At 32.7% G+C, this 19,433-nt stretch overlaps 1 protein-coding gene across 9 annotated transcripts in view; it reads right to left on the bottom strand.

Moving 5' to 3' along the window:
- Gria4 (glutamate ionotropic receptor AMPA type subunit 4) overlaps positions 1-19,433 on the bottom strand; it is a 334,749-nt gene that overhangs the window by 9,044 nt on the left and 306,272 nt on the right. For 4 of the 9 annotated variants that reach the window (XM_005329082.4, XM_078046939.1, XM_078046940.1 and 1 more), the window contains exon 15: positions 5,985-6,099. In XM_005329082.4, coding sequence (XP_005329139.1) covers positions 5,985-6,099 — 115 coding nt within the window. Of the gene's footprint in view, positions 1-670; positions 852-5,984; positions 6,100-18,173; positions 18,213-19,433 lie in introns of those variants that run through there. The other 5 variants (XM_005329081.4, XM_040285148.2, XR_005733723.2 and 2 more) reach the window with 4 other exon arrangements.

Raw genomic sequence — 19,433 nt, 5'->3', positions numbered from 1 at the left:
TTTCTATTAATATGTTTAAGTACTTTATTCAAAGATATACATTATATATTGTTTTTTTTTCAGAATAAAAATATAACTGTACTTCACAGAATTTGGCCTATAGGTTTCTGCATTGTTCTGAAAAGAATTCATAAATTAAAGGTCTTAGAACTTGAGGATATTATTTGTAAACATACTAAAATAACTTTGATTGGAGAATAGAATTGGAAAGTTCATTCTGTTTATCTGTTAGCACAGAAGTATCAAAGGGCCTCTTCAAATCAAAGTGGACTGTGTGGTAATATGATAACAAAAGATTGAACTTTGGAATAAACATTTATTTAATATTTAGCATCTTTTTTTCGGGATGACTATGGATTAATTTCCCATTTTGAGAATGTATCAGTTCTTGAAATAATTGATTTCATAATCTTTAGCTCCATAAGGAAAACCTAAACCAAAAAAAGCCACTACTTTTATTAGTGGTACGTAGTTTGAGAATAACAAGGAATTTTGTTATTTTATATATATTTGTAGTTAATTTAAATTATTTAAAAGCCTTAATATTGGGGAGCAGGTTGTGATTCCCTGGAAAGTTAATCCCTGTGGTTGGAATTTATGATATTAGCTTCTGATTTAGGCTGTGGCTCAATGCATAGAGAAATGTTCAGTTTTTAAGGTTTCCATATGATTTTGACAATTGCTCCCGTTTATTGTTTTGTGAACACAAGAGGAGGCCCGAACTGCAGCGACTGACCTTGCTTCCCGAGTCCTTGGGTCCACATTCACCTTTATCGTACCACCATTTGTTTTTCAGCTTGTCTAAGACGCCTGCCTCACTGAGTTTCAAAACGGCAAGGTTTACAGGAGTTCTTCACGTGGAAAATAACATAAATAACATTATATATGTTATTTTATGTTATTCAAGTAAAACTACATTAGAATCGCATGGCAAAGTGACAGAGCAGAGGCCACAGTAGGTGTTATGTCTTGTACTGTAGGCCCAGGTTGAGGATCAGACATAAAACTGGGGCCTGCTCCATCGCTTTAGGTAACAGGCACATACTGCTAGGGAGGATCTTTAAATAAAATGTATGCAATTACTGTGAATCCAAAACTATTGGCCTGGGTTAGGTTCCTTGAGCATTTATAATTTCCCCACATAAATGTGAGTCTTTCAAAATCCAGAAGCTTCCTTCTTTCCCCTTTAAGACTTAATGAAAGTGGCTGCAAGTTGACAGACAGACATAAGCAGAAGGTAGACAGGACTGCTTTCACTTCTTACATGCATTATGATTAAGCTACTAGGACTTTGCTTTATGCTCTAAAATTATGTCCACAGTATCCATCAATAGATTGACTCCTTACCCACTGTATTCTAAGACCTCATTGAAAGAAGAGAGTGAATCTAGCATCACAGACCAAGAGCATCTCATAATTCATGCAAAGATCCTCATAAGTCTAATATGTGAATTATTATTTAAATCATAGCCCATGCTGATATTTTGCTTCTGAATTGCAGTATTTACCCTAAATAATATCACCAGAGCCACTTTTATCTATCTTCTCTTGATTTTACTATGTTAATATACTCAAAGTACAGGTGATTTTAAATTAGTAATGATAGGTTAGGGATTACTAAAATTTTTCTGACTAGAAAATGCTTCTTACTATAAAGTCATTTGAAAAATGTTCTTCTGTCTTTGATACTTTCAATACCAATACTGTATAATGAGTCTGAGTGAGATGTCAGCTATCATCTAGTATCAATATCCTTAGTAATATAAAAATTACCCCAGCCTTTCATTTTCTATGTAACAATATGAAAGTCAAGAAGATGAATAGGAAGCACTATCTACTAGGATCATTTGTTGTTACTGTCTTTATGGTTGGTTACTTTTGGTTTCTTTCTGCTGGAGGTTGGCTACAAATCCTATGGACATTTTTCAGGCTGCCACAGTCATTTTGTGTATGATTCAGAACCTTACATCTGATTGAGTGCATTTGGTGAAACACAGCGTGCATTTATTTGGCTACCAGAAGATTAATTCCATAAACCCAGCTACATAACTAGATGATGCATTAATAATGACAGTGATAATGATTAACACTTACTATTCACTGACTGTGTACCAGACAGTTTAAAAAATATTTTAACACTTTAATACTGTCACTCAGATTTTGCAAATGAGAAAAACAAGACACAGAGAGCTTAACTCAGCTAGTTACATGGCTGGGTGATAGCTGAATCAGGATTTGTTGTAGTCTGACTTCATAGAATATGCAATAAAAAAATGGGTTTTCTGGGTGTAATTAATTTTTTTTCTAAAAGTTAAACTAAAATCTATTACTTTCCATAATTTAGTTTTGAAAAATGTTTCCAAATGCCACTTTTTCATTTTGTTTATATGGTTTTAAAATACAACTTAAATTTTGTATAAGTGTTATAAGATCTTACTATGGCTTATGTTCACTAGTCCACTGAAGAAGTAATATGCATTTGCCATGATCCCAGAGTATTAGGTTTTTTTTATATTTGGGCTGATATCTGACATAAGCATGATTTAACACTAAATGCTCTTTGGAGATGGGGTAGTTAATTGAAGTGCTTAAGATGAACCCAGTTAATCTAGGTTTTACTAACTATACCGTGACTCTTCCATACATACTTCAGCCCTGCCTCCATTTATGAAATGATTGTTAAAAAGTCAACACATGAGTTGATAATAAACTGTGAAGGAATGAATTAAAAAAAAACTTACACCTCTAAAATTATACCTTTTCACTTGTCCTTTTTGAAAGATGTAGGACCCTTTCTTCATACCTTTTGTTAAATTTTTATGGCCAAAGATTCCTTCACTCAGAATTTCCTAGTACTGGGAATGGCTACCAGGTGAGTAACGATGCTGATTATCTCAGATTGTGGAGTGTGACACGGAAGCTGAATAGTTCAGTTGTTGGTCATATTAAGTAATAAATCCCTTGAAGGAAAGTACAGTGCTTAATTCTCTTTTTCTCCATAGGTTCTACCACTCCCCCCGCCCCAAATCAAAACAGAAGTTAGATAATTTGATGTTGAATGAAAGGCTGGAGATATGTTCCATTCCCTCAACTCCATCCATTACAATCCTGTGAATGATAGGGGATCAATTTTCTTTGCATAGAAACCTTTCCATGTGTGGCACTTGTTTCTGTGTTTTCTCCTTTCACGAGATGAAACACTTAGGAAAGTTAATGTTCTCCTACCAAGATTCTATATTTCAAAATCAGATCAGCCAGGACTTCAGCCATCTTGTGCTACGATCTTTTGGTATGCTTCCCCCTACACTCAGGTGGCAGCAATTGTCTCTCCTGCTTCAGCTTCCCAATCAACAAAGGCTTTAAAATCAGCTGCATTCCTTAATTCTGTAATTTTCCTTCATATTTTACCTCTTTTGAGGGAGATCAGGTCAAAGGGAGGGGTGAAGTAAGTTTAAAAAGAAAATCAGTCACCTGAAGAAGTACAAAATGAAAATGAAAAAAACCAACAAATGATGTCTGATAATTTAGTTTGATCTAAGGTAGGTCAGGCCATTTAAAATAGCACCTTTCATTACAAATTCAAAGTAGAGCATTATTACCATTTAGATTGCAACAACCTACTCTGTTGGTGATAAACTTTAGGTCAATGTACAACCTACTAGGTTTTTTTGTTTGTTTTTTATGCAAACAAAATTCCTGAGGGAAAATAGAACATAATATAAATTTCATTTTAGGTGAACATTTTATGTTAATTTTTATAACATTTTGGAAAGCTACTTGTTAAGATTTGAAATAACTTTTTAAAATAAACTTTTCTGGTTCATATTTGTGAAAGCAATGACTACACACCTGAAAGAAGAAGCAGTTTAATTTTGGAAATGATAAGGTTAGATTCACATTTATTCTTTTGGACAATAAATATTTACTGAGTGTTTAGTATATAACAAACAATGTGTTCAACAAATAGTGTGTTGAAACTGATTAGATCTAAGTTGTTTAATCATTCATTTAAATCAATTACAATGATTTTTGTTACATAGAATTTTTTTCCCCCAATATATGTACATTTCTGCTCTATTTTTCTGTTTTTCTCTGAGAGGTCTTAAATATCCACTAAAATGGGACTTCAATATATTTTTAGAAAATTTTATCTGTTATAGCTTTGTTATACTTCTTATATTTGTGATAAAAATAAAGTAAAATTTGCAAGCAAAAATTTTCTAGTGGAATAATATATTTGTTTTTATTCTTTCTGGTGTTACTATAGGACTTTTTGATCTTTCTAATTTACATAGAGGAATGCTAGAATATTAGTATAAACTTGAATAATTTTGTCTGCCTATATATATATATATATATATATATATATATATATATATATATATATATATACTTATTTATATGCTTATAGAAACTATCAGAAAAATTCTAGGTAATTTGGGTCTCCAAAATATACAACCAATTAATACTCCTTAAAATGATATTATCATGCAAATGTGATTCTTCTCCCTCAAGACTCAGACTGAGGCTTAAACTCTCAATTTAACAGTATTGTGGTGAGAAGGTGAGAATCTTTGAGACGCCTTTGGTGATGAGAGAGCTCTGTCCTCACAAATGGATTAATGCTTTTTTTTTTTTTTTTTGAGACAGGGTGTTTCCTCAAGATTAGATTAGGTTTCATGGGACTGGGCCTCTGGGTCTCTTGCTTCCTCTCTTACACAAGACCCCATTCTCTCTTCTCTTTCTCTTTCCCGCTCCTTCACCATGAGATGCCAAATGGAATTTTATGGTGTGTCCAGATATCCTAATCCACTCTGTTTGGACTTTCTATCCACCATAATGATGAGCCAAATAAACGTCTTTTCTTTACATATTACCCAGAGTTGGGTATTTTGTTGGAGCATTACAGAATGGATTAAGACAGATGGTGCCTAGGATCGAGGCAAACTTTTTATTCCTCTTTCTGAAGTAGATAGACTAGTAATCACAATTTGAAAGGCTTTTGAGAATGGGTTTGGGAAGGATTAATTGCAGCCACCTGGAAAGATACTCCCTGAAAACAGTCTTGTTGTGTGAATTAGATGGCCAAGTGAGATAACATATAATCCAGTGAAGCTGCAGATAAGCAGATTTGGACAAATTTCTAGATTAAAAAAAAAAATCTATACTCTTAAATAGATACTTTAAAGTTTTCATTATTTTTACTTATCAGTTAGAGGTAGTTATTCAGTCAGAATTTTTCCATCTGTGGATTGGTTTCTTTAAGTCTATAAACATTGGTATATATGGGACACTATGTAGTATGTTCTGCTAATTGTATTTTTATTGCCATTTATTTCATGAAGATGAAAATATGAAATGGATGAAGTAACAATAGATTTGTTCTTATTTTTCTGGCCTGATAATTTTGTAATTGATCCATTAATGGAAGGCAAAAAAATAATGTGTACTTTACATAACTATCTTTGAGTTCTTATTTTTTCTTCAATAGAAGCCTGAGGGTTTTATATGAAAAAAAAAAAAAAAAACTTCTGGTAGGATTTCTTAGTTCAAGGTGGAGCCACATCACTGCTGTTATTTACAAATAATTGGTAAAATTTCTGGCCAAGTAATGGTGAAGAAAATAAAACAGATTTACCTTCTCTGTTCTTTGTCATCTCTTCACTAAATTGCTCTGCTCTTATAGAAACTTGCATCTCTTCCTGTTTTTCCAAAACATGGCTCTGAGGACTATCAAAAAAATGTCTGATCCACAGCCTTTTCTAACTACAGTTTTTCAGTATTTTCATCAGATTTTTTAATGTGTCAACAAATTGATAATAGTTGCAAATATTTTTGCTTTGACAGTAATTGCATACTTAGTTTGTGAAGGGATTTGACAAGCAATTCAACTGGTATTAGTAGGTCCAAACCATATGTCTCCCAGCAGATGCACCTATTACTTTACATACTGTTTACCCGCTTTTGGTGACATTGAGGCTAACCTTGGAGTCACCTCCCCCGCTGCCACATTCTCCTTTGTCGTACCACCATTTGTTTTTCAATTTGTCCAAGAGGCCTTGTTCATTCAGTTTTAAAACTGCGAGGTTAACAGCATTTCTTGAAACGATAAAACATATTTTGTAAGAAACTGCACAGCTGTTAAGATGTTAGAAGGAATGAGGACTTAAGCTCTTTTATAAGCTTCTCCCAGACGCTAAATAAACCTCTCATTTTGCCATCCTGCAGTCCCTTCCACCAGAGTCCAAACCAAAGGCAATTGTAACCAATTTCAAATGTATTAAACATGCAGTATTTGGTGCTGTTCATTTTCATGGTTCTTTTATTGTCAAATAACTGATCTCATCAAACAAATATATGATTTTTTTTTGCACAACAGTAATAAACTTGTATTTACTCTTAATTGAGAAAAAATTGTGTCTCTAATTCCTTTACCTCTAAGAATGTCAATGACCCAAGAGAGACTGGAATGAAAATTCATTCTCAGAAGGTAAAACAAAATGGCATAAACAAACCAACAAAGCAGTCATTAATTTTGTATACTGATTTTCTGACAGCAAAGATTATGGCTTAATTACTATTCCCTTTATTTATGTGGGTTTAGTTTGCTTGATTTAGTTGGTCTCAGAATCCAGGTTAGCTCAGTTTCATGGGCTGAAAAAGACAGGCTAGTCAAGAGACAGTAGTAGCAGCTCTTAGGGATAAGTTCTTACATATAAAGTTCTTGTTGCTTCTTGAAGGCATTAGATTCTATTTAGAAATTAGGATCACATATCCAATTTGACTGTTTAAATTAAGCAATTAAACCCAGGAAGCAATGCTGCATGTGATATGTACTTTATAAACAAACACTTTAGATTAGATTTTCTCTATGTTTATGGGGGATTAGGGACAGCATATTCTAATTATTCTAAGAGGATTGAAAAAAAAAATGTTATGGGCTTTTGTTTCCCATGCATTTGGTTTCTTTCCTGCTTTCAAGTTACAGTTTTTAATGAACCATTAACTTTTCCAAGGTTTCTCCAGAATTTAATGAAATTTCTGTTTTATCTAAGGAGTGGTTTATACACGGAGGAATTCTGGCTACAGTCTGTGCTATTTGAGAAACACTGAATTTGGTGATTACCTAATGCCAAATGAATTACAGAGCAGATGAAACAACTACAACTGCATTGATGAACAGCATGACTAATAAAGTGCTGGCTACTTTACTACTAAATAGCCTGTTAAAGTGTAAAATGTTTTCATGGTATTTCAGGTGAATAATGTACTTTTCCACTGTTGTGATGTGTTGATCCATTTGAAGAGTGGACATTTCCCATGAGCAAACCATATGCTTTAGGAGCATTAACACTCTTTAAGACTGCCATTTACTACATAGATAATTAAATGATTAGGTGTTCCCACATTCCCAAGTGTCACGTTAGTGGCATATAATAATTAATATATTTAAAAATGAACAATATCAGGTGATCAGTTTAATCATCAAAAGAACCAAATTAAAATGTAAAAATAAATAAATATTCAGTGAAGCTAGAAACATCTATTTTTTTTTAAATTCTGTTGGGAAAAAGGAATTGTTTTAATTTATTTTGTATTTATAAGAAACTACATTTGTCTTTCAATGAATTGAAACTACTAAAGTTTTCCTATTTTGGAGAAAATGATTCTTATAATTCATGTTATTTTAGCTTTAAATATTCATTTTAGGTTTTTTTTTTTAGTGAAGCAGTATCCAAATTATTTTATATGTTGGTTTAGACCATTCCTTTGATAAAATTAAAACCATTTCATGAGAGGGTTATTTAACAGGGTTATTAGCCATATCCAAAGACAGTTTCACAGCACAATAAAAAACAAAAAAGCAAAATAAAGGAATGGATAAGGAAAAAAAGTTTTATGTTGATAAAATTTTTCGGAATCAAGCTATCTACAAAAATTATTCTAAAACATTGTCTTTCTAATACCATATAATAGGCCATGTAAAAACAGATTAGTTTCACACTGCTATCCATATGTGTGTACATATCTATATTTGATTTTACGTTTGATTAATAAATAAGTCATTGCCCAGTTCACAAGTAATTCACATTTTCCTTCCAGAAATATGTGCTTCCTTAGTAAAGTCCATTTAATATCATCATATATAAAATTTTCTTTTCTTTAATGATATATAGTGGAAGGCACTTATAATTAATATCTTCAGCATTTCAAAATTTCTTGATAGAGCCTGTTATTTTCTGTAATTGTAAAATTAAGTGTGTCATTTCCTTACATAATCAATTTAGGTCTAAAGGCCTCCTTGGATTGCTATTTATACTGCAACATAAACCACATATATCAGGACCATTTGGACATCTGTTCTATTTTATGGAATGATTACTTTTTTCATATTGTTAATAATAAGAATCATTAAATGGTTAAAAAAAGTATAAAATTGTTTCTGTCACTTTACTACACTAGGTTAAAAAGTATTTTTTTTATTCAGCAAAAGTGAAAAGGGAATCCTGAAAGAATTGTAGTAAACAAGGTCAGGGCACCCTAAGCAGTCAGATAAATGAGGGACATAGGAAGACATCCTTACTGAAGCACATTTAAATACTGCTTTGGAATCTCCTTAATACATCTGAGAACTTGATTTCAAAATCAATGTCAGAAACTCATATCGATTATAAGGGATATTTGTACTTTAGTTAATTATTAAAGAAGGTGTAATAGTGGTCTGCTAAGCAAAAGAGAGAAGAAAAATATTGTGGGTTATTTCTTATATTAATTATACCTTTTATTGTATTAAATGCAGCTTTTACAGAATAAAGTCAATTAAAATGATTTTTTTTACCCATTTAAAAATGGGAGGGAAGGAAGAAATAGTAGCTGAACACATTCTTGCTGGATATATAAACCACATTGGAAAACCCTGGTGTGTTGACAATGGCCTTTTACAGAGTGCAATAGAACCCAGAAAATTTTCTTATTTGCCTTTGCCTTTTATGCATCATGTGAAGTCTACGTAAGAAAAAGTCTCCAATTAGTTTTTTTCCTAGTGGTGAAATGATACGGAATTTGACTATGGGATGAAAATGCTCACTTGATCAAATTCCAGGACCTCTGGAAAACCTCCAAAGGCTTTCCTGGAATTCTCTTCAATTGAACTTGAGATTATAAAAATTTACCTTACTGCCTGATTTGGGACTTAATTTTGTTAAGGATGTAGTTGAAATGTTACCTAAAAAAAACTTTTAAAGCAGGGAGCTAACAGATTTACTTTTTTCATTTATTAATTTTGGGTAAATTTAGAAAGTTAAAAGTGAGACTTTTCTTGTAAAAAGCATGCTTAACACAGGCTAACACATTTGCCACTCCCTTGACTCTTCCGTAATGACTTATCACCAAATTCTGTAGAGTCGAATATGCTCAAGATTACTTTATGCCTTATGCATTATATTTACTTCTAAACTACGTGTCTTATAATGTAATTTCTCGTTGGTGAGGTATTAAAGTGTACATTTGCTAAAATATGTATATAAATTAATGGGACAAATTTATAAAGCTTAAGTTTAGTAAAGTGTTTTTATGATTTCCTGTATTATTGTAAAGAACTGGTATATAAACACTTAGAATTAGTTTCTGACCAACCACAGGATATTCAGGGCATGTGAAGTTTGTAGAATAAATAATTTGCAATAACAGGTTTCGCCTGGCTAAAACAAATTCAATTCTTTCTCACTTACTTGGACAAACACTTTAATGTTGGATGCCCACAGTATATGGCCCCACTACAATTTATTTCTCTAACTATTGTGCAGTGGTGTTAGTGCTTTATTATCCTGTTAAAAAAGGATTCCTTAGTTTTATACAAATGAAAACATCTCACTGATTTTAAGATGGCTGTCTTCACTGACACGCTATCTTTGTACTATGTTCTTTATAAAATTTAAATACCAGGTGTTATGATGTCTAAAATATTTACCAAAACAAGACTGAGATTTTTTCATAGTTTCCATCCAGCACATCCTAATGTAGTTTAAAACAACTTAAAAATGATGTGAATTAACAAAAATTTTATAATGAAATAAAGAAATTCCTTTTGAATCATCAAAGGGCTTTGATAGATAATTTATGCAGGAAGAAATACAAATCATATACAAGCAATTCAATCTTATTGGAATTAGTGAGTAAAAGTACTGTAAATTCAGTTTTCTTCATTCATATTAGAAAAATAAAAGTAAACATGATGTTCAATATTGTCAAGAATTTAATATTGTGGGCAATCTCATAGATTGATGACAGTGTTAAAACCAGAAAAAAAAATTTGCCTTGATAAAACTGAAGCTTTAACCCAATCCTTCTCCTTGATCCAATAATTCCTTTTTTAGGAATCAATCCTAAGAAATTAGTCAAAGATGTTGGCAAAGTAACTTGTAATAAATCTAATGGTATATATTTTTTTGGTCTCAAAACATAGAAGACAATGTGAATGTCCCAAAGAAAGGGAGAATTAAATAATTTTCTGTTCAGACCACTATCTAGAAGCTTGATTTAAGCCTCAAAACTTACAAATACAGATGCTCAGACCTAAGCCTATTCCATCAGATTCTTCTGGATTACATGGAAATGTATGTACGTTTTTATAAAGCTTTTGAGGTAGTAGTGACAAGTACCATTTATTCCTATGACATGTTTCATAACCATTAAAATTTAATGACTAGGGAAAATACTGACAGTATGATGTTAAGTGCAAAAAAAAGAAATTTGTATATTCTTTGTGATATTATTCTGACAATAAACTATACATATATTTAGTACTAATAAAAATATTGGCTAAAGATACAACAAATTTTTTTTTCTGGGTGGAGGGTTTGTGATTAATTTGGATTCCATTTTGTTTTTTATGCTTCCCCACTCATTCAAAATTTTTTACAATGGGCAGTGATACTTTAGTAATTGGGAAAAAGCAAACCAAAAGACTATTCTCATTTATTTTATAAATACAATGCCTTATAGAATTGTTCTCTTCAAGCCAAAATTTATACTCTACTTTGTATCAAATATAATTTGAGAAAGAAGTAAAATATAGGGGTTATTCTTCAGGATCTCAGAAAAACATTAATTGTTCTTAATTATATGATTTGCTTTGGTGCACTTGGTTTTGTGCCTCTGATCATAGGATGGAGAACATGTGCAGTACTTGGCTTCTATCAAGGTTCTACTTTATTTGTGGGGCATGGGTCAGGCAGAGAAGTATAGACACTATAGGAGTTTCAGGTCTGCCCCATCAGGTAGAATCTGCAGGAGGTTAATAGAACTTTCAATGGCCCAGAGAGAAGGCTTGCCCTTTCATACATATTTAGATAGACAAGGTGAGTCTTCTCCCTCAGGCTCCATTAAATGAAAGTGACTGAAATAGACTTGAGTCCTGGTAAGTGGGCCATTTATATTAGAAAAAAATGTATATAGATCTATTTCTAGAAAAAGAGGTTTCATGGCTAACAACTCTGTTCTTTCCCCATTAAGTATTAGGGATCTTCATCTTTTTTTTTTGGTAGGAATTTTATAAAACACAATTTGTTTTCCATCATACTATATATTGACTATTATCCCTTCCTTGAAACCAAATTTAAATTCCAAATTGGAAAACTCATCTGATTTAAAATTCATTGTAATGCAGATACACACACACACACACAAACACATTCACCCACACATGCTAAATTTTGGGGGGAACTATTTTAATAAGAAAATAATAATTTTATGTAAAATGAATACAAATTAACTGTATATAGACTATTCATTTTGTTATTAAATGATGGCTGCAGTGTAAATATTGTTACAAGAGTTGCATGCATGAAAGCCTGTTTCATATAACAATATGAGTTAGGTAGAAGAGCAATATCTAGGTAGAAGAGCAATATCTAGGTAGAAGAGCAAATATCAACTAGGATCTACTTCTGTAATTTCATTAACGATGCTTTCCCAAATAAAGGTGGATGAAGCAAGTTAGCAGAAAAACAGAGTTTATAACTAAAAATCACAACTTTATATTGTCTATTAAAAATTAACTGCAAAAAATAACATCAATCAGGAAAATATAAAAAATAAAAATCAATAGAATGGCATATGATAAGAAGTCAAGAGCTAAATATGTCTGAACTTGAAGAAAGGCATTTGTATTCACATTTCTAAACTTTATTGGCTATTTAGGCCTGGAAGAGTAACCAGTCCTAAGCATTATCAATGCTCCACTTAGTTTTCAATTTCACTTGTAGCTGTGCTATTACTTTTCTTGGCAAATTATTCCTTTCGATAGACAAGCACAAGGCACTTTTTGCTTCATTGGATTTGTGCACTCATTTCCAAAAGCAGACTTTGGGCCAAATTGTTCCACACATATATGCAGAAATTTAAAAAAAATGATAATATGTTTTCACTTCAGTTTGCCTTTTCAATGACAAATAAGGTTTGCAAAAGTTTTGCAGGTGAAAAGGCAACTCATATCCAGCATAGTTTAGGAGTATTTGAAAAACAATTTGATAAATCAAGATGGATTTATGTCTTTACATTGGATTTCATATAAGCAAGTTAGTATACAGACCTTTGTATTTCATATTCCAAGTACTTTTATTCATATTGATTCCTAAACAAATGAAGTAGGTACTGGCTTAGCTTCCAAAAATTGTCTCTAAATTTCTTATTCTTTGGAATTTGCATGACTAATTCTTATTGGAGAATTGAGCCTGAAGGATGTGAATTTTTGAAGGAGGATGGTCAGCAGTTATAGCCAGAGCATTAGCTAAGGATTGTGATGATTTTAATTGTGTATTTTGTGTTGAGTGTTTTCAATGGTAACCCTTACATATATTTTGTGCAGTTTGGTTTCATGATTTCATCAATTTGAGATCACAGAGGAAATTCTCTAACCTACTTTTGGTCATGGATTTCTTTAAGAATTTAATGAAAGCTGGATACATTCTCAGAAAAATATACATAAACATATAAGAATTGACTGGCATACAATTCTAAGAGATTCACAGACTTTGGAAGGAAAATAATGAATATGGATTTAAAAAAATCTGTTCTAGATTTTAGTACACTATTTTAAAATTAGCTAATAATTCCTTTTATGTAGAAGAAATTAAATGACATTTTTATAGCAACGGTGTCTCCTTTCAATAGAGAAGGAGTTTTAAGACTGTCATTTTTCAGGAAGGGACTTCTAAGCTAGTGGCCTCAATCTATTATTATTCTGCAAACATTATGTGTGAGACTCTTCACAAGACTGCATATTAAATTGACAAAATAAAAAACAAAACTGTAGAAGGATACTTTTAGTTATAGTTAAATAAATTGATAGAATATCAAATATTCATTTTATATAGTGTAAATTTTATTTATGGTATCCTTGGGGTACTTTTGAGATTATGAGGGCTAAAGACTTTCATCCAATTCACACTGTTGTTATTATTATCTGTGTTCGAATCATATAAAAGGGAGCTTTGTTTCCAGGTCAAATCACACCTGCCTAGATTGTGAAGCACTTCACATATCCTCTGAATATTATTCGTGTTTCAAGTTGTGGTTATTATTAGTCTAAAGTATCAAAAATGCGAGTGCTGGTCACTGTCACATGCACAGCATGTGGGTGGTTCATCAGTTCTGGGCCTTTCATGCAGATGCCTTCCCTGGACCAAGATGCGCTGTGTGGACTTGCCCCTGTGGCTGACTTGGATGCTTCATCCTCTAAACCATGCTCCTTTCTCTCTTTCAATGATAACCAAAATATAAAACCATTCTATGACCCACAGGTCATGTTTCTTTTTCTATTCTATGCTGAGGCTAAAAACTTTCATCAACTGCTTTAAAGACTTAGAATCCTAGAATTTTTGAGTCAAAATGTAGGTTAGAAGTTATCTCCAACCTTTTCATTTTACTGATGGTCACTGGGGCCTAAAGAAAGTTAGGTGACTTGTCCATCAAAGCCCAGCTGGACGCAGGTCTTCTGCCTTCTGGTCCAGTGCTCTTTCCTAAGTACTGTGATGCTCTTTTGCTTCCTGTTGGTGCCCTTTCCTATGTAGTTATGCTATTTATTTAGTCCTTCTCTGTCTTGCTATTTCTCTTTGTTCCTGAGAAGTTTCCTAGGTGTCAAAGAATTTTCTCTAATTAAGCTTTAGAATCAGACTTTCATATCTCCTTTACTAGTAAGTTGGCAACTTTTGATATCTCTGGCTAAATCCTCCTTAAGTTGAGATAAAACCTGAAAGGCAGTTAGTCTTGTTAACTAAATTGATCTTTCCTAAATACCCAAGAAGGAAGAGGAGCAGATAATTTTCTTTAAAAAGCATACCAATTGATTATATGCTGACTTGATTTAGTTAGATGGTAACATTTATTTTCTCCCAAGGTTAAAATGGGGTGTCTATTTAAATACACACAAAATTCTTAATGTTCTAAGCTCTAATCTTTCAGTACATATACTTTTGGATCTCCAAGCATAATATCACAAAGAAATTTTCTAATCCAATATAACAGATTAGAACACTTTTCCCCCCAGAAGAAATAGAACTGTAAAAATAAATAATAAAATAACAGCCATAAAAATTCAATTGACTACTTAAATTTTCATTTCCCTTCTTTTCCTAAAGCCATTTATTCAGTAAGAACTGTTTTTCTGAAAAGTGCCTCCCAAATTCATACTCTCATTTCTACTAGACTGGCATCATGCAGTTGAAGCCCTGTTAACCCAAGACCAATGGTTGTTTCGATCCATACTCTGCCACCCACAGTCAGAACAACCTTGCTCTTCTGCTTGTTTATAGTGCTTTGTTAAAAGCCTTCAGCAACTCATGATTATCTTTTTCTGACAGATGAGTTTTCTCCACAATTCACTTATATAAGCTTTTAAAGTATAAATTTGTTACATTTTATTGAGCCAGATAGTGCATCAAGTTTTCATTGAATTCTAGTATTTGAATATGATAGGTTTATTTCTACATTTTATAAATGAGCAAAGTAAAGCCTAAAAATTGCACAGCTAGTAAATGGCAAAGGTGAGATTAGAACCTGTGTCTGTCTAACACGGGAGTCTATTCTATGACACACTAAACCCCCGGCAGGCTCTCTGCCTCCAGTCATGCTAGTTTTTTTCTAGTCCCAAAAGTATTTTGTTTAGAATTGATTCCACAGTCAAAATAGAACTTTCACCAGGAATTCCTTTTTTCCTTCCCCTTGTTGTTTCTGAATTTCTTATCATTTTCAGTAATCACTCACAGACTTATTTATTTAATTAATATTTATCAGCTAATATGTCTGAAACTAACTTACTTGGAGTTATACATTACTTTGTGATGATACATGTGCACATATTTTTTCCCTCTTAGAGGGTAGCAACTGTGTCTTATGGTACATTATACCATTCTCAGCTCCAGTGTAGAGCAAGAAATGCAGATGATATGCAAATGACAACATACAGAATTGATATAACATTGAATTAACTTAAGCTGCTATTTTGCAAGTTACTCATTATAGCAAAAGAATAGTGTGCTGGGTGGTGACAGGCACTCCTTCAACTGTGAAATCAAACAGATTTGGGGAAGACCTGATATAAAATGTATTTCAAAATTAAGTTTAACAAGATTCTTTAAAACTACCTATAAAATGTTGGCAAGAGGAGCATCAAAATATTATTGACACTAGATACTATTATATCAGATAATTCGGTACAATGTGTAAACAAACTAATCTAGGAAGGTTCTTCAATGAGATTATTGGTGGTTAAAATAAAGGGGTCACCAGTTCAATTCGTGTGGCAAAATAAGAACACTAAATGATTAAATCTATTACAATTTTGGCAGCATTATCTAGGGAAATATGATACTCCCATATAATTTAATTAAAATAAAAGTCCTAAGTAATGGTATTTTTATAAATAAATTTCAATATATTTATGTTTAATAAATAAAACATATCACCTTTGTAAAATTCTTTTCACCTTATCAATTAGAATATTTTAGCCTATTTTAGAAATTAAAAGTATTTATCATTAACAGATACTTAATGCCAGCTGTATATTTGGTTTAACTTGATTAAGATTTACTTCACTGAATAACTCACTAAATATGTCTAGCTAATCTTTGCATTCCAAGATTTTACATTTTCTGTCTGATTCTTGAGAGTAAACAAAAATTCAATTTGAACTTTTTTCTCTCATTTAGGGTTTCAGGTTCCTTAGCAGAAGGCAAGTATTTGGGTATAACTCATCACCTCATCACGTCAAATATGTTTTAATTGCTCTTGTTTCACCTACTTTGTTTTGTCTTTGCTTTTGTCTTGGTGAGATGACAGCACAAATAGAAAAAGAAGCTTGGGTGATAAATATGTAGCTTTGTACAGAAAGAGGCCTTACAAATCAATGAAAGGAAGCTGTCTGCACTTCCATTAAAAGTTCAGAACTATAGCAATTAACATAAAATCAGGTTTGCACTACAATGAACAACAAAGCCAAGGAAATGGTGTTTTCATCTCAATTTCAGGTTGTCCTAAAGAATGTCACCACCCATTCTTTCCTTGAATGATATTACCATAAAATATTTCATAAGAATTCAAAGCACAAAACAAAGCTTCCTGACATAACTATTGTCCTTGCAGACATCAAATTCAACACATAAACAGTTTACTAAAAGTATTGTGACAATTTCCTTGTATTTTGGGGGTACAATTTCTTAAGCAGATATCCTATATGTCTGGCATATGGAATCAGGAATGAATAATGTGACTCAGATACATCCTGTTCTCTTTCCTAAAGGGGACAATGTGTGAGACAGTTTAACCTAGGTTTTGTGTGATGATCTGACAATAAAATGCACCATGTGCTAAAAGTCCAATGCTTAGGTTTCTGGATTTGGCAGTCATTACAGTATAATCATCTGCATGAACAGCATGCATTGATATTAAAATCATCTTCTTATTTTATATATGTCCTTTCACTTATGTTCTCAATCACATGACTACTATTGTTCCTGATCAGAAGACAACAGTCCGTAATAAAAATACAACTTTCTGAAATACTTTTCTTTCATTAAAAATCTCCAAGTCTCTTATATCAGGATTTTAAACACATTTGTAACAAAATGGTATAATTGCATTTCTGAAAGATGACTCAATTTTCGTGCAATAAATTAATAAAATTCTTGTTCTTTGGGTATGTTTCTTTCTTACAAAGAATCCCTTCTTCTTGAAGCTCAAGTGCTTTATTTAATGGATCCTAAAATATTTCTAAAATCCATTTTAATAATATGAGATCTAGCCTCTTTGAAGGACAATGGTAACAAAGAATTCTTGCTGAATAGGATCTAGAAGCTGGTGTCTTTTGTAAATTCCATGTGATCCATACGTGGACAATCTCAAATTCTAGTGGCTTTTTAGATCTCTCACTTGTATCTCCCCTGGGGTTCTCCCCTACAGAAGGACCAATTTGAAAAAGATACTGAAGTCAGTGATTACTGATGATTTCCAAAGACAACATAAAGATAGAGAGTACAGTGAAAATCACTAAAAGCAATATTAAAGAGGTCTGGGAAGGGTGTATCAGCACTGGGAAATAATGCTCAAGATAATACTTCCTCCCTTTCCTCTTATTTTTCTAATCATTTGAATCATTTCATTAAAAATCTCATTAAGTCTATATTACTTCAGATCAAAAGTTTTGTTTGATTATATTTCAAAATTGTTGAAATTATACCAGTGGCTTCTTTTATTAAAAACAATTTTAATAGTGATATATTTCATTGAATTCTAGTTTTAATATTTTAGTGCCTTCTTATTACTCATTATGGTTTGATTGCCAGTAACTATGCATAATTCTACATATAGAGAAATTAACAGCTGAAGAATATAAGCCTTAATGGAAGACTGATGCTAATATTTAATGATGATGGAAAACACAAAAGTCGTAGCATATAACTGGTATGATTTGTGTGAAGATTTTTCTTTTTGCTTGCTATAACGTTTGTAAGTGGATGTTCAGATAACTATTATGCACAGGTGGCAAGCTGGTTTCCTAATGCTGGTGGGTTAAAAAATATAAATGTATAAATAAAAAGGGATTAAAAAATAGGTGGGGGAGGGGTTTCCTTCAAATGGATGGAACCCATTCTTTTGAAAGAAAACTCCCCTCTTACCTTGGTCCTGGAGCTGGTTAGTTCTCCTCTGTCCTCCTCCTAGGGGAGAAATACCCAAAGTTAAACAATAATAGAACATGGTCTTGTATTAAAGTCAAGTTCAGTTCTGGCCAACCCTTTCCTCAGGTCTCACAAGACCCTACCAACTGTCTGATATACTGGGGCTTTCACAGAATTGAATTTAAAACCCATTTTAAGGATTAAGCCAAAGGGGAATGAACATTAGCTTTGTAAAGGAGGAAAAATGTGTCTGCTTTTCAGTCATTTTGTCTTGTCAGAGAGCTCTTATAAATCAAAGATTGACTAAGAGCATGGACTTCAGGGAAGGGCATTGCTGGGTTAATTTTCATCAGCTGCAGTGAATAATGGAGGGGGTACCATGGGGAGCACCAAGAGTTTCCTAGGGAGCAGGAGGTGTGCTGTGGTGTTCTCTGCCAACCTCCCTGATATGCTCCTGGTCTGCTGATAATAAAATGATGGTGCTACAAGCAACACCATGCGTAGAATGGCACTTAATCTCATATGAACAATAATGACTCTAAAAAATCTAAGAAATAAAGGCTTATTAGATGTAAATATTAGAAAAAAAGTCTGAGAAATGGGTATTATTAGATACTAAATGCTTTTTAATTTTTTCAAAACAGGGAATTACATATTAAATAAACATAAGATGTTTCCCCCTTCCCATCCAAGTACTAACCAGGCCCAACACTGCTTAGCTTCCAAGATCAGGCAAGTTCAGGGCAGTATGGCCATTATTAGATGATTTTCTTTTCCCCTTAATGTGTCTCTGGCTAACTGGGACTCCAGGTGTCATTGGAGAGAAACAGGAAGCACAGAGAAGGAAGTATGGATTTGGGAATTCAACACTAGTGGCCCCAATACTATTTCCGTCACTCATCAGCTATCTGACCTGAGATTCAGTAGCAGCATTTGGCCAGATAAAGATAACGGCACCAACTTCAAGGATTTTTGGAAGTCGAGTTAGAAATACATTCATATACATATGCTTGGTATATAGTATCTGGTTATTAAATCTTGATTTTTTTCATTTATGTAGACTCTGACATGGTTTTATTTGAATTATCTTTTTTGAGATTAATCCCCAATTAACCGGGCTTAGAGTCAGTTCTTAGTTACCCTTTGGCATAATTTCAGAGAAGGTGGGTGATTGGCTCCCATATAAAATAAAATACCAGACAATCGATTGAATTCTGTGAGACATGAAGGAGAGTGGAGACCGAGAGTGAACCTGAACCC

The sequence above is a fragment of the Ictidomys tridecemlineatus genome, chromosome 4 (assembly GCF_052094955.1).
Source record: "Ictidomys tridecemlineatus isolate mIctTri1 chromosome 4, mIctTri1.hap1, whole genome shotgun sequence".
Lineage (NCBI taxonomy): Eukaryota > Metazoa > Chordata > Mammalia > Rodentia > Sciuridae > Ictidomys > Ictidomys tridecemlineatus.
The sequence above is the reverse complement of the archived record's forward strand: the minus strand, read 5'-3'. Positions and strand labels throughout refer to the sequence as shown.